Raw genomic sequence first — 15,729 nt, 5'->3', positions numbered from 1 at the left:
GCCTGGGGAAAGCTGCGGGTTACTCACACTTCGGGTACCTGCACTCGGCTTGGTTGGGAGAGGAGCCCTGAGTCAGCCCCGGAGAGAGTGGAACTTGAGAAAACCTGCCCGACTGGGTTTGGCTTGGGCCAATGGCAAGGACAGCCCCAAGCCAGAGGCTGTAACTGCCCCTCCCAGGGATTGCCAGAGTCTGGGCCCTGCCATGCTTTGGGCTTGTTCCTTATCTCCCGGATGTATGCATCCCTACCTTCCTGGGCCTGAGGGGAGGCCACGGCCCCTTCTGGAGAGTGCCCCGCTGCCTTTGTCCTTTGAGGGGAGATGACCAAGAGCCTAGAAATCTTAGGCACTTTGGGGCAGTCGGTCCCAATTGTTTCCCAGAATTGTTGAAATAATCTGTGGTTGACTGGCGGGATGTGAGTCTTCTCCAGCGGTGCAGAGGTTCCCCTTGGACCTCCTCTGCCTTTGTGGTGTGCTCACTGTGGAGGCTGCGGCTCCTCGCCCCCTTCCCTGGAAGCCTCGCCACGGAGCAGCTCTGGCCGTCTGCACAGCCCTGTCTGCTCAGCCGGGCCCGCTTCGTCGGCCAGTATGAGGCCGTGGCTCCGATTTTAGGGGTCGTCCTGCTTCCTTCTTCTTCCTGGTTCTGCATTGGTTCAGAGAAGTCTTCCCGGACTTCTCCCACCTCTCTGTTGGTTATGTCTTTGGAGACTCTGTCTCTCCTTTCCTTGCCACCAACTTCCTTCCCAGTCACGTTCCACGGAATCATCATCTTTTCTGCTTGGACTTTATTCTGACCATCATAGTAACCGAAACGATCACTTCTACATCCAGAATAGAAATAGGGAAAGAGAGGAACAGTAGAACTAGGAAGAGGAGATCCTACAAATAACTGGGAAGCTCTTTCATTCTTTTGACTAAAATACACTCAGCCTATACCTGTCAAAGTGGCTTAACTTTTCCATACCATACGTTTACACCAGAAGGTGTTCGGGCCTTTGCCCGTCAGTCAGAACCCACTTTGCTTCTAGCTTCTTCCTGCCATAGAAGGTGCCTCCGGCTCTGTTTGGGGGTCTGCCCTGCTGCCTTTGTCCTTTGAGGGGGGATGACCAAGAACCTAGAAATCTTAGGCACTTTGGGGCAGTCGTTCCCAATTGTTTCCCAGAATTGTTGAAATAATCTATGAGTCTGCTGGCGGGACATGAGTCTTCTCCAGCAGTGATCCTTTTGACCCCTGCATTTTCTTTGCCAGATTGCAAAGTGAGAGCGGGAGCTTCAGGGCAGGTAGACGCTACATGCTGAGAGCAATCTTTCACGTGACAATCTTTCACATGATTGTTGATAATCCTTTTCCAAAACATTTGTCCCCAGCCTTGCCCACTTCTTGGACAATGTCTTGGATACCAGACCTTTATTAGAGAAGATTGGATGGGAAGATTTTTTTTTTCCTTTATACATGCTAAGTTTAGGTTGTGATTCAGATTCACAGGAATCTGTGAATGTGATTCAGGGAAAGTACCTAAGCACATGAGCCGCAAGTACAGTGACCAAGCATCTTCAGAGGGATTCTAGGGTCATTTCCTTTTTTTTTTTTCCTGGTGAATTCATTTATTTTTCATACACATTGTTTTACGAATCATGTTGGGAGAGAAAAATCGGAGCAAAAGGGAAAAACCATGGGAGAGGAAAAAAAAGAGAAAAAAAGATGTGAACACAACATATGTTAATTTACATTTGGCCTTTCTCTGCATGCAGATGGCATTTTCTGTCCAAAGGCTATCAGAACTGCCTTGGATCACTGAACCGCTGGGAAGAACCAAGTCTTTCATAGATGATTGGTTCCACCAATTCACAACTTCGGCCACCTAGCTTCCTGCATCTCTTCCAGCACTGATTGTTCCCAAATTAGGTCATCTTGGCCCATAAGTGGACAGGAAGTAAAACCTCAGGCTTCTCTTGATTTGCACTTCTACAATCTAGTACTGATTCAGAGTATTCTCTTCTGAGGTTTTCAGTAATGTGTAATTCTTCTTTTGAGAATTGTTTGTTCCTACCTTTGATCTCTTGGAGGGGCGTGTGTGTGACAGACAGACACACACAGACACAGATTTGTTTGTCTCTAGTCGGCAGGGAACAAAACTGAGAATCAGAGAGGTCATCTCATTTGCCCCACCCCCGCCAGAAGCCCTATTCAGAGTCAGGCCCCTCTGGGGTCCATGGGTCATGCTCCTTACACTCAGTTATCCTAAAACCTCCCCTTAGAGTAAGGGGCAGTGGGAAGACAGAGAAGTTCTTCGGTGCATCCCAGGACGAGTGCTGTGTTCTCTGGCCTTCATCTAGCTCTTTGTCTGCCCCAGACCCAAGTTCCTTTCCTCTCCTAGCCGGGGGCAAAAGTTGTCAGGGCCTGAGGAAGTAGATTCATGGAACTGAAAATCTCTGGTAGTTCTGAGGGTTTGATGCTTGCGGGAAGAACTTTCTTGTCAGAACCGAAACAAGATGAGTCAGTGTCCTCCTTTGAGTTGTCTCTCTGCCCTTAGTGGCGACCCCAGGGAGAAGAGCCGAGGGGCCCTGAGAGGAGGGCCTGGAGCCAGAGAGGAAGGGCAGCTTCTCGGCCCACTGAGCAGTCGGGCATGGAAGGCTAGGGCATTCACCACCCTCTTTGGGAAAGGGATCCACTAGTTCTAGGAGCTGACCACGGATCCTCCGTCTGCTGTTTCCAAAGCTCCCGGGAGGGATCGGGAAGCCCCCTCAGCTGGGCCCCTGGGGCCTTTGTCTTGACTGTCTACCTTCCCAGGGAAGCTCAGAGATGGCCTCTTGGGGGTATTATAGCAAGGTTGGCCAGACTGGGGACTTCATTTCTGTGGGTTTCGGATTTTTAGACTGAGTGGGACTTTAAAGGGAGGAGTTAGTAATAAAGGGTGATCCGACTTGGCCAGGGAATGGGCTAGGGGAGGGTAAAGGTTGCTTCTGATTTTCCATAGACAGGAGTCTGAATGGAAGTTATAGTCCTTCCCAGCCGGGCCCTGTCCTGCCACTCCATCTCCCTCTCCCAGCCTGCCCTCCAGAGCTGCAGTCTCCCAGCTCCACCTTCCATCTCCACAGCCCATTTCTGTTCCTTTTCATTGGCTGTCTCTTCTCTTTCACTCTGGGAGCAAGGTGGTGTCCGTATTGACAAACAGGTTTTGCGTGTGATTCATTAAATTGCGTTCAGGACCTGCAGCCGTAGAAAGGCCTCAGGACTTGTTCTTCTTCAGTCTCCTCCAAAAGCTCCATCTTCCTTCCTTGGGTTTTTAAAAAAATGGATGCCCTTTGAGCACAGAGCTTTTAAGTCAATTTTTTGAAAAAGACCCATAACACTTTTTGCTTGAGTTCTGATTGCCAAACAATCAACTTATGTCTAACTTTAGTCCAGAACTTGCTTGCCAATGGGTGACTTCTTGCTGCTTCTTTGAAAGTGTGTGTGCCACGTGTACTGAGCTGCTCCCAACCAGGGTTCATTTCCTTTCTCGGTTCTGCCGAGGAACAGAAAGCTTATCGTGGCTCATCATGTTATATGAGCCGTCATGAAGATTCAAGCGGGGTGTGGGCCTTATTTTTTGCTCCTAATATATTATGAATGAAAACAAGCACATTGGCTAGCTCAGAAATTTCTCCCTTTAACATTGGTTTTTCTTATTGTTTTTCAGTCTTGACAGATACCTGTTCAGTTCCCGTTTCTGAGATTATCACTGTAGAAGAAACAGAAATTGACGAGAAGCACTATCATACTGGAAAATGGCAAAAAATGGGAAAACCGTACGCTTTTACAGGTAACAGGGCAGCATTCCCCCGGGTTTCCAGGCAGCCGGGCCCTGCTTCTCAGACATGACTCTGTCAGACTGAGTTTGGTGCAAGATTGATTTGGGTTGGGATAGATGTGCTCCGTTGAGTTATTTTTCCTAAAACTTCCCAGTGTAAGCCCTTTGCTCCCTCTCCTTTTGCATAATTTTTTTTTAGCAAAGCATTGATCCTTTAGTTATTATTGCACCCTGTGTATTCCAGATACTGTGCAACTTAAAACATTTGACCATTCACTGTGAGTGCGCCCCGCCGCTGAGGATCCCCCGTTTGGGCTAATGAATGTGTTTCTTTTTGCAGTGTACTATGTAAAGAGAGCCCGGCGTCACCGCTGGCGGTGCAGTCATGTGACCTTTTGGTGCACGGAGGAGGGGCTCTGTAACCAGTGGATACAAACTCTCAAAGAGCTGCTGGAGAAGCTGAGTAAGTTTCTGGCCTCTGTCTCCTCTCTGCCCCTCCTCCCTTCCTTGAAATCCATCCCGAGCAGAGGGACCTGTTTCCATCATACATGTTAAAGTCACTGTTGAGGAGGACCTGCCTTAATGGAGCATCCATTCCTCTCCCGGCCCTGCCAGGGGTCTGCACAGACTAGGGAGGAGACGCCCAGCAGGCCCCTGGCCAGGTCATTCAGGCCATCTCGTCTGCAGATTATTTTCTGGTGAAGTTTCGTGAGGAAGATTAGTAAGGGTGATGGCGTTCAGATACTTGGCACCGTGGTCTAGGAGGACCCCTGCTTATCGTGGTCTTGCCCCGTTTTAACAACTGGCCTTCTTCCCATTCTTGTCCACAGTGCAAGGAGCCTTATTCAAGAAGGCCACTTCAGTTGGCTTTTTTACCTTTTCTTACAAGATCTTGGCCTCTGAGCCTTTCAAGCTTTGTTTTTACTTCCCATCCCTCCCTTTATTTATTCCCGGGCACCTCAGCCTTTTCTGTGTTTCGTTACTACTTCCCTAGCCCTCCATCCTGTGGTTATTTAACATTTGCCTTTGACCTTTTAGACCAGGTGAAGGAGACTCATATCTTATTTTCATAAATCACTTTTAACATGACAATTTTCAGCCGGACTGGAACTGGTCTCTAACCTGGGACTGGCCGGAGCTGAACAGAGCAGTCCAGAGACAGGAGAGTCAGGGATCCGGTGGGAGTTCAGTTAATTTCAGAGTGAGGAAAATGCTTGCCAGCTGGAGCCCCTCTGGGGAGAAGGTATTAACATGCTGAGGGGGAGCCAGGGCTTTCTACACAGAATCCAAACTCCAAGTGGCCTGGACCATGACATAGTCATTCTTGGGTCTTGATTAGCACTTCTCACAGCAGGCTCATATATGGACAGCCGAGCATTCCCAAGTCCTGTGGGAAGAATCTCCAAGTTGATTTTCTCACGGCACGGTATGGAGTCAGAGTTAGCGAGGCGGCCAGTACCTGGTGCGGTTCACTTAGCTGTTATAAGAAACAGGAATCATGAGCCAAGAGATATGCTGGATCACCTGCTTCTGCCTCAGGTCCCTGGGAAATAGGAGGAGCCCCCTCAGGAAACACCTGATGCCGGTCAAGGCGATACACTTTACACAGAAAAGGGAGAGAGCATCCAGAGTGCAAAAAATTGTCATTCTGTCAAGCTTAGGGTACAGCCTGCTTTCTGGGCTTTCTTACCTCTGGGACACAGGATGTCTCCAAAATACTTTGACCACATGGCTCTATCTTTGTGGATAGTGGAAGGCTCCACTGACTCTCTTGGACAAATATTTATTTAAAATGTACAAGTTGCTTGAGTTAATAAACTTAGATAAGATTTGTTTCTTTTCCCTGGGTAATAGGATATCTAGTGAGGAGTAAGACACGACACAGGAAGCTATAATATATACAACTAATATTAAATATGTCCATCAAGAGTTACAGATTATGAAATAAGGTCTCCAGGAGAATTTGGGGGACGCTCTTCTCAGAGGAGGCAGCATCCGCATTGAGTTTTAAAGAATATATGGTTATTTATCAGATAAAGTAGGGAGAGGAAGGTATTCCAGGCTATAGGAAGCAGAATGACTAAAGCATGGAGCTGGGAGATTTTTAGGGTATGTTCAGGGAACTGATAGTTTGATTAAATTTGTGAGTCTGTGGAGGAGAAATAATGAGACAAGATTAGTAAAGGAGGGTGGCTTCAGACTTAAAGTGCCAGGACAGAGCACCTTCACCTTTAGATCTGTGCAGAAAGGAAAATTAGTTTAATAGTAGTGGGAGGTTAGGCTTGGATAGTTAGGTCATGTTAACATGTATCTGTTCGATACCCAGCATATTCCCAGCACTTTGTTAAGGCCTCTGGCTACAGAGCAGGGCAGAAGGGAGTCCCTGCTCTCTGCTATCTCAGTCCTGGGGATCAATGGAATCCAGAAGGACCTGCCCTCAAGGACGTGCAAGGAGGGAAAGACATCTGCCGAAGGGGCATTCTGAGAGGGGCTTGAGGGGAGTCAGGAGGTGTGGTAAGCCTGGCAGAGCAGGGGGCTCCTGGGATAAAAGGCCTAGAAGAATCCAGAGACAGTCACTGGAAGAAGGCAGTGGAGTTTATTGATGGGGACCCCGTAGCCTGTTCAAATGTGAGCTTTAAGAGATCAGTGACAGCTGAGGAAAGGGTGGCCTGGAGTGGGTAGAGAGTGGAGGCAGAGAAAGCAGGTGTGAGTGCTGAAGGTCTGCAGCATTGTTCCAGAAAAGGGGATGTGTTGGAAAGATGCTGCCAAGGAGAACTCAATGGACCTTGGTGCTATATTGGACAGGGACAGTGGAAAAGAAGGAAGGCTTCAGGTGGACTCCTGAATTGAGAGCCCAGCGGATCAGGAAGAGGGTATTCCTCTCTCCACTAATTGGAAAGATGGGCAGGGGGAAGAGAATGACTTCTGCTTTGGAAGTGTTGAATTTAAAAGGTCTATGGGACATCCAGGATGTCCAAGAGGCAGTTAGTTGGTGATGGGGACTGGAGGTCAGGAGACTGATTAGGCCTGGATTCATCTGCAGAGAGATGGTCATTAAATCCATGGGAGCTGATGGGATCTCCAAGTTAAGCTGTGTAGAGAGAGAAGAGCAACAGAGCCTGAGGGACACTGATTAACAGGTGGGATCTGGAGGGAAATCCAACATAGGAGAGAGAGAAGGAGCCATCAGAGAAGGAGAAGGAAAATTAGAGAAGGAGGGAAGGGCTGTCTTATATACCTAGAGGGAATTGGGCATCAAGGAAGAAAGAGTGATCACTGGTGTCAATGGGGACAGAGAAGTCAAGGAGAACAAGAATGGAAAAGAAACCATTGGACTTGGCAGTTAGATCACAGGCGATTCGGATAACAGATTTGAGAGTGCTTGTTGGGACACTAGTTGTTACAGTAAATATTTATTAAGCATGAACTACGGGTCACTCTGGACAAAAGAAACAGTCGTTTCCCTCAAAGTACTTAGATCCAGTGTGCAGACAGATAAAGAAATCACCAAGTATTGTCAGGAAGGAGATAATAGTTAAGAAAGGCCTCTTGAAAAACTTGGTAGTTGAGCTGAAGTTTGGGGAGAAAAGAAAGACTTCTGATAAGTGAGGTTGAGTTTGTGCTCCGCCTAAAGGAAACCTGTCTTATCTCTATGTCTATTGTTGGGTCATTGGCAAGATTGTCATCCTGTTCTGACCTAGCTTGTTCTGCCCCAGTGCATTCTTGACCCTGCAGGCTTCATCCTCCTCATTTTTCCAGCAAAGTGATAATTCCACTACCCTCATCCATCATGACCCAGCTATCCGTCCCGCAATAGAGCTTGAAGGACTTTGGAAAATTAGTTCTATGTGACTTGAAAGTATTTGTTTTTAAATTACTTGTGTTAAAGTTTTGTTTTATCTGCCTTTTCATTTGCTAAATTGTTTCTGTTCTTGTCAGAATGTGGAAAATTAGCTCTATGTGACTTGAAAGTATTTGTTTTTAAATTACTTGTGTTAAAGTTTTGTTTTATCTGCCTTTTCATTTGCTAAATTGTTTCTGTTCTTGTCAGTATGCTTTCTTCCTCACATCTCTGTTGCCAAAAACTTTAAAATTTGTCTTTTTTGTTGTTGCAAGTTGTGTGCTGACCCCTGAGTAAACTAAATGACTATTTAAGAAGAGCCTGCTCTCTATTCAGTCGATTTCCTCTTAGTAGTTGGTGACCATCATTTGCCTTTTCTCCTTTGGCTTCTTCCATTTCTTTTTTTATTGAGCCTGTTCTGGGGCCAGGCATTGTGGGGGCCCAACGGGATGGTCTGGAGTATGAGAGCTGAATCTGGACATAGGAATCCGAGGTTCAAGCCAGGTCTTGTATCTGGCACATGCCGGCCATTGCTTACCGGACCCCTTCATTCTTCTTCATCAGGCTGGGGGTGGGGATCTCTCACATGAAGAATACTCCCACTGTTTGAAGAATGGAAAAAATGTTGTTTCAGAAAAAACCACATTGCGGTTCTGAAATCGTTAAGATGTTTGTTTTCTGAATGCCTTTCTTATCTGGATTTGTGTTGTTATTTGCCTATCTGATTTAGAACTCCTTCCTTTCTTCCTGTAGCATGTAGACCAAAGCACTTACTTGTGTACATTAATCCCTTTGGAGGAAAAAGACAAGGCAAGCGAATCTACGAACAGAAAGTCGCACCACTGTTTAATTTAGCTTCTATCACTGCTGACGTCATCGGTAAGGCTTATCTTTTCCTTTTAATGAGTTCAACAGAACATATGTAAATGTCAGTGTTATATTGACCTTTGTGCTTGGCGGGGGGAATGGAGAGGGTCCCCCAAGAAAACTTGATTCATACCTCCCTCGAGACCCCCACTCTCTGTGTCATCTCTGGAAGTGACCCCTTCCCCAAGCCCTCTTCTGGGCTGCCAACAAGAGTGCTTAGGAAGCATTTTGCTGTAGAGATGGGAGTTCTTGTGTCTCAGTTCAGTTCCACAAGCATTTCTTAAGCACCCACTGTGTATCCAGGATGAGCAAAACCATTTTACGAAAGCATCATCTTCAACAGAATACAAGTTCAATTCTTTACAGCTCTACAGATGAAACAGCCAGGTTAAAGGATGCAGCTGGGTGAGCCCTGTGGAGAGGATGCCTGAGATCAAGCAATAAGTAAACATCAAGAGCTGGAAGGAGCCCGGAGGTAGTTTGGTTTGTGTCACACTGAGAGGTCCCGCCACAGCACCCCTCCAGTCCTCACTGCCTCTCTGTGGGAAGGCTCCTGGGGATGCACCGGGCCTGTGTCCTGCAGCGCTGGCGGCCCAGCCTCATCAGGAAACTTCCAGTTGTGAAGATGGTTTTCTTTGCCTCAATCCTGAGTTCTCTCAATCTCTTTACCCACTGACTTGTGCTCTGCCCTCTGAGGCTAAGCAAGACAACTTGAATCTGGCCACGTTCTCCAGGACAGCCCTTTAATTACTGGAATTACACGGGGAGGTTTGCTGTGGTGCTGCACCACACCAGTGGGGGCATCCCAAATCCTGAACTCATGGGGCACAAAGTCCTGGCCTTTTGCCATCCTGTTCATCTTCCTGTTTGGAAGAAGCTCCACGTCAGCTGTGTCTTTAGAGGGGAGCACAGTGCCCTGGGTTTTGTCTCTAGAGCTGAGGTTGCAAGCCCGGTCCCCTTTTCTTCGGCTCTGCAGAGAACATGGCTGCCGTGGTGCACTGTGGAGCCCCTTGGAGGGCAGCTGGCCGAAAGCCCTGGGCCTTTCCGGGTACCTGGCCTGGCCACACCCCTTCTGCCTTTACTGGGAAGTCGTTTTGGGGAGCTCGACTTCAGCACTCTGTGTTCTCTCCATTCAGTTTCATTCCATCCAGCCCAGGGTGCTGGCCTTTGGAGAACTTTTCAGATCTCACCTGTTGTTTAGCTCTCCAGTCAGTCCAGTCACTTTTTATGAAGCACCTAGGATATGCAGGACCGTGTCATGGATACTGGTACTGAACAGGCAGAAATGGAACCGTGCCTTCCCCTCTGCTAGGGATTAGATCAGAATAATCGGTTCGAAGAGGCGGACAACAGCAACAGCCAGGGCGCCTGAAAACACCGCTCCAGGAGGAGGGCACATGGGCCAGGGTCAGGGAACAGTAAGCAGACAAGTTACCTGAGCTCTACTGTACAAGAAGGGGAGACACATGAAATCAAGCTGAAGAAGGAGGCTTCACATGTCCCCCATATCATCTTCCGCTTGAAGAAAGGTCCAGCCGTCTCTTCACATCTGCACCGTCGACACAAATGGAGATTGTTTCAAGGTCAAGTTGGCCCATTAATGTCTAGTCTTTTGGTCCAGTTAGTTCTAAAACCATCTAACCATAGGATCATCTAGTCTCCAGCCTCTTAGTTCATGACATGAGGTGCTCTCCTACCTGAATTTGGGAGTTGTGAAATTATGATTTCTTATCAGGAAATGTTTGATTTATATATCTATATGCCCAGGGCGCAGGTAAAAATGTCTTGGCGCAAAAGGGGCCGTAAGTAGAAAAATTTTAAAATCTCTGCTCTAGCCATTCTTCTCTGTCTCACCCACAAGTAGAGCATGAAACCCCTCAAATGTGGTGCTGTGTCTGGCAGCATTCCCTTGATCCGACATGTCAAGGATGGGAATTCAGGGAGGAGACGATTGGGGGTCTCACCATAAAGATTCACTTCTTTAGAGGAGGAAATACACAAGGAAAGGGCTAGAATGAATTCATAGCTACTGGGAAGCAGCCAGCTCGTTGTGACCCCAGAGCACCTTCCTTCCCTTGGTCAATCAGTGATCTCCCAGTGCGGCTCCTCCTCCCTCCAGCAGTGTGGACCTCTCTCCTGCTTTGGGCCCCGCATTCTTTTCTGCACATCCTTGTGCTGGGCTGCCCACCCCCGCCCATGCATGGAGACCTGGGGGATGTGGGCTGCCCATTGCCCCATGTGGCTAGGCTGCCCCGAGAATACCTCTTCTCTTACTTCTTCATTTGTGATTTTTGTAGTCAGCTCCCGCCCACCATGCCCTCAGCTTGGTAACTGTGGTATTTCATGACTCAAGGCCACCCGGCATCATGGGAGGAATATTGGCAGTAAAAAAGGAACCTTTTGTGTTTTTTTTTTTTTTTTTCAAGAGAGACAAGTCTGGGATTATTGCTTAATTTCCCAAAGCAATCCAGCCTCCACTTTTCCTCCTGTTCATTTCTGGGTGCTGCTCTTTTGCCATGCATAGTATCTGCCCAAAAGTGAGGTGTTTGTAAGCTGGGTTGTCCGTCCACATAGCACCGTGTGCACACTAGGTGGTGTTCATTGGAAGATTTGGAAACTTGACTAGAGATTTAAAAATAAAGAATTGACCCCCTGCTCTTTGTCACCGTGACTTACAGTGTAATGTTGTAAAGGGTGCTAGGTAAGGAATCCCAAGGCCCGAGCCTGCCACCCCATCATTGTCTGCCTTTTGACTACTGCCTGTGTCTTACTTGCCCTTGGGACTGTTGAGCCCTGGGTGCGAACTGTCCCTTGGTCACCAGAATCTTCAGGGGTTCCCCTCCTGAACCCTCCAGGTTCTCTCCTCCAGGGGTACTCAAAGCAGGACCTTGGGATCCCTCTCTGGGAAGAAAGAGAGCAGTGTCTCAGAGAGAGCCAGATCCTGCCCCTTTGAAGGGTTCCAAAGCATCCATCTTTTTCTCATGGTTTAGTTCTAGTCTTTCCAAAAACAAGAGCATAGTGTTTGTGCTTTCTGGTTTGTTTGTAAGTTTCCTAAACCATGTGTTGAAGAATAAATTTTATTACTCCTGTTGCCAAAAACACCACTTACTGTTGTTGGCAGTGTAATACGGAGTCAGATTCTGAAGCATTGTTTCCTTGTTTTTATTTAAATACCATAAAATATTTTATGGATGATTATTTCTTATGAGAACTTAACTATAAATTACATGCTTATTCTCCACAGTTACTGAACATGCTAACCATGCCAAGGACAGTTTATTTGAAATTAATATTGAGAAATATGATGGGTAAGTAAGAGTTCTTGTCCCTTGATTTTTTTTTTTAAGTATATCCAAGAAATGTGGAATTGCCCGTTGTTTGTACCTATCTGTTTAACCTGGTGATACCTTTTTTTGAGGCAGTGATGGAATGGGGGAAGATCAGGGGCTCTAGTCTAGGAAATGGTGTGGTATCCCCCCATGGCCCTGCTTCCTGCCATCTGAGACTCCATAGCTGTCCCTACTTCTGAATTATAAGGGAAGAGGTCATCTTGGTAGAGAAGGGGGCAGCAGCTCAGGGCCCTTCACAAGTGGGTATTCTTCCACAGGATCTGTAGGCAAGGGTTGGTAAAGGCAAGGGCAGGATTGAGAGGGACCCAAGAGAAAGTCCAAGAGGCTGATCTGGCCCAGCCTGTGCAGGTCCCGCAACGAGCCAGTCCAGATGCCTTAAGGCTAAGGGGGGGGCTGTTCTTAGACCCTGGTCTCAGGGTAGTTTTATCCCAGTGATTCTCATTATTTTCTGCTTTCCTCCAGAGTTGTCTGTGTCGGTGGAGACGGCATGTTCAGCGAGGTGTTACATGGGCTCATTGGGAGGACACAGAGGGATTGTGGTGTAGACCAGAATAATCCCAAAGCATCCTTAGTCCAGTGCAATCTCAGAATTGGGATAATCCCCGCAGGTAAGTGAGCAAAGTGTGCGAAATTTTGCATTTCAGATGTGGGGAACATTGCTTTTCATTTAATCCTTACTGACAGGAATTCAGGCAAGGGCTGGTTAGTGAAGGTGCCCGTCACTGGCCATCTTGAGACTGAGGCTCAAAAAATAACATTGTTGGATTTTTTTTCATGATTTATTTTATGATATAAACTGATTTTACATCACCAAGCTGTTGGATAAATGTCCTTTCTGAAAAAAAAAATAGGTGATCTCAACAGAATTAGTGGTAAAATTTTTTTCTTCAGGAACTCTGAACTTGTGAAGTGATGAAGGTTTGCTGTAACCTATGTTTCATCGACTGGCTTTGTTTACCTCTGATTGATTTGCCTTTAAATTTGTTCTGGCCGATGTATTTGTACAGTGACACTTTGCTAAATTTAGTCTCACAGAAGCATTCCACCTATGTCAGAGCCAGTCATTCACACAGCCGAAGCTTACCCCAAAGGGCCCAGATTATTTTTCCACCGTTATTGGTAAAATGCTGCATGTTTTTTTTCTCCCTAATCAAAGCTTTGGGAAGATTATTTGAGCTTCTCTGATTACCTAAGATTGGCTTGTACAAGTCTGTGCTGTAAACTATGTTTTCCTTTGTGTCCAAGATCACCCTCTTCCTAATTCTTAGCTACTTTTGTTTATTGTATATAGAGAATTGAGCTGGCATCCTCTTGTTCTTGGGCCTCGAGGGGACTGACGTGCCCTTGGGTTTGCTTCTGTTGTTTGTCCTTCACTGTGGACATGCGGCCTTCTCACCTTCTTCAGAGAGAACCTCTAGTTCTCTACCCACAGGAATCCCTTGATGGCTGTTGAGAGGAGCACGTGCTCAGGAGCCCCAGACCATTAGAATCCTTCTGGCTGTTCTCATATGAATGTTCTCCTTCACACTCATTATCCCCATCAAGAAAAGTCCCAGGATCATCCTTTTTAAACTGGGAGGAGCTGGGTCTTAGATGGGATTGTGAAAATCCATGGTGGGGTTAGGAGGTATGAGGGAAGTACAGAAGCGGGGAGCCTAGCCCATGAACCCAAGGAGGTGCAGCTCGAGGGGATGCTGGGAGTCACACCAAACTGGGCTGCGGTGGGGTGGTCACTGCGTGTTCAGGGGAAAGAGAATTCAGACGTGGTCATTAGAGGGAGCCCACACAAATACCTCAGAGCTGAGAAAATAGCTAGGGGAGCAAAGCCTGATGGAGATGGATCCCAGTGCAGGGAATGATGGGAAGATTACTATTTGGCAGTCACTGAGGAGGAGGAGTGCTTTCTCAAGTCAGGAAGCTCTTATTAAGTGCTTACTATGTGCACCACAAGTTCCCACTGCTTGAGTTCTATAACGTGTGGCTCGTGGATGGGGCTATAAATACCCAGATGACCCTTGGTAGAAAAATACCCAACCCCTGCTCTGGGGGATGATGCCCTTCACATGGTATTTCTTGTGTGAGCCCCCTGCAAGCCTGCAGGGAAGGTGAAGCTCAGAGGTCCTCACAACCCAGCACAAATGCCTTGGGGGAACTGGTGGTGTAGCTTGGAGGATGGGCAGAAGTTACTTTGAAAAAGTAATGTTGGCAGAATGTTTTCCAAAAGAGTTTGTTGACTCATTAAGAGTTCCTCCTGGGGATGGCATGGCCCTCTCCTGGGAATGGCCCAGCTGTGCCTTGTCCTTGTTAGCCTGGCTCTGGACCCTTGGGAAATTGCCCTTCTCTAACACAGAGAGTACAGAGGCTTATGATGAAGCAATCAGCCTTGCTTTGCTCCCTCTTAACTGAATTCCTGGGCTATTAAAACCTCCATCTCTTATACCTGAGAGAGTGCCTTTTGCCTTGCTCTTACCTCCCAATTTCCTTGCCTCTTCTCCTAGTCATTGGGATGGTTATTTTGTACCAGTAACTCCTCCTTCCTTTGTTCCCCTCATTGTCTTTCTAGCTCAGTTTTTTATCCTTTTACTTCTTCAAGAGATTCAGAAAGTAATCTGTCTGGTTTTGTAAATAGAATGAATGGCCTGGTATAATTTTACCTGCCATGTTATTAGGTATTGCAGAAAGAAAGGAGAGGGGAGATCCAGCTGAGTAAACAGTCAGTGGAATTTAAAAAAAGGCACCTTGGAATTATTTGGGGTTAATAGATCTCTTAGGTCAGCTTCCAGTTAACACCAGTTAAAGGTGTATTCGACATAATTTAATCTTTGATAACTTCCCTGGAAGGCCTCATGCTGTTGTGGCAGGCAGGTAGCCTTGGATTTTCATAGGTACTAATCTACCTGATTGTGGACTCTCTCAGCTGATGATTCTGACAAATACAGGACACTCCAAGATTAGTCACCAGGTGAGAAATTTCTGGCCCAAGACTGATAGATCCCTGGTTAGGGATGAATGTACCTGAAAAGCCAAGAAGAATGTGTTTGAATCTCGATAAAAGGTCTTTAAACTGAGAAAAGGGAGAAAGAAGATTCCCTGTGTTTATTTCCAAAAATATATATGCTAGAGAGAATCTCCAAAGGAGGGAGAAGAAAGCTACTGTTCAGTAACTAAGGCACCCAGAAATTCACGGGGGACAAAATCCAGGAAAGGAGCCAGCAAAACCCCATGGCCCTAATTTCTGTACACAAATGCCCAACTTTTATGCTACATGCAAGGGGGATTAGAAGTATAGCAAGGTGGCAAAACAGACCTTGTTTGTAAGTATCAGTGAGACTTTGGGTGAAACCCAAGGCGGGGCTTTGAGACTGGATTTGTATGACCTTGTTTTTAAAAGAAACATGAGAAGTGAAAGGGGCTGGGGAGTAGCACTGCAATTGTGAAGGTTTATTCATGTCCAAGAGCAGGGGGAAGGGGCATGGAAGCATGATGGAGATCAGGAAGGGTCAAGAGAAGGGGAAAAAAGGAATTGTTATTGGAGTACATATAGAATAGTGGTTCTTAGGTATGGTCCATAGAACCCTCTGTGGCTTGGCAACACTTTCAGAGGCTCTCCAAATCCAAAATTAGTTTTTATTTCTGATGTGGTAAATATCTGTAAAGATAATCTGTAATGTTCTTGGTTGGTTTTCTGGAGGTCTTTGGGGCAGCCTTCATTTCATCTCAGTAATCACCACAAGAATAGCCAGGTGTTAAAATCCAAATCCTTTATTATCCCTTCACAATCTAGTGAACTCAGGCCAGCTTTCTTAGAGGCCTTTCAGTGGAGAAGAGAAGGAGAAGAGGCCTGCCATCAAGGGGTTGTGAGATGGAGTGAATGAATCTG

At 46.7% G+C, this 15,729-nt stretch overlaps 1 protein-coding gene across 2 annotated transcripts in view; it reads left to right on the top strand.

The window, feature by feature from the left end:
• The window catches only part of CERK (ceramide kinase), a 52,272-nt gene that overhangs the window by 10,777 nt on the left and 25,766 nt on the right, over positions 1–15,729 (top strand). For both annotated transcript variants that reach the window (XR_007947812.1, XM_051962996.1), the window contains exons 2-6: positions 3,681–3,803; positions 4,132–4,254; positions 8,386–8,511; positions 11,744–11,807; positions 12,312–12,457. Coding sequence is in view for 1 of the 2 variants with exons in the window: in XM_051962996.1 (XP_051818956.1) it covers positions 3,681–3,803; positions 4,132–4,254; positions 8,386–8,511; positions 11,744–11,807; positions 12,312–12,457 (582 nt within the window). In the remaining variant the exon portion in view is untranslated. The remainder of the gene's footprint in view (positions 1–3,680; positions 3,804–4,131; positions 4,255–8,385; positions 8,512–11,743; positions 11,808–12,311; positions 12,458–15,729) is intronic.

The sequence above is a fragment of the Antechinus flavipes genome, chromosome 5 (genome assembly GCF_016432865.1).
Source record: "Antechinus flavipes isolate AdamAnt ecotype Samford, QLD, Australia chromosome 5, AdamAnt_v2, whole genome shotgun sequence".
Lineage (NCBI taxonomy): Eukaryota > Metazoa > Chordata > Mammalia > Dasyuromorphia > Dasyuridae > Antechinus > Antechinus flavipes.
The sequence above is the reverse complement of the archived record's forward strand: the minus strand, read 5'-3'. Positions and strand labels throughout refer to the sequence as shown.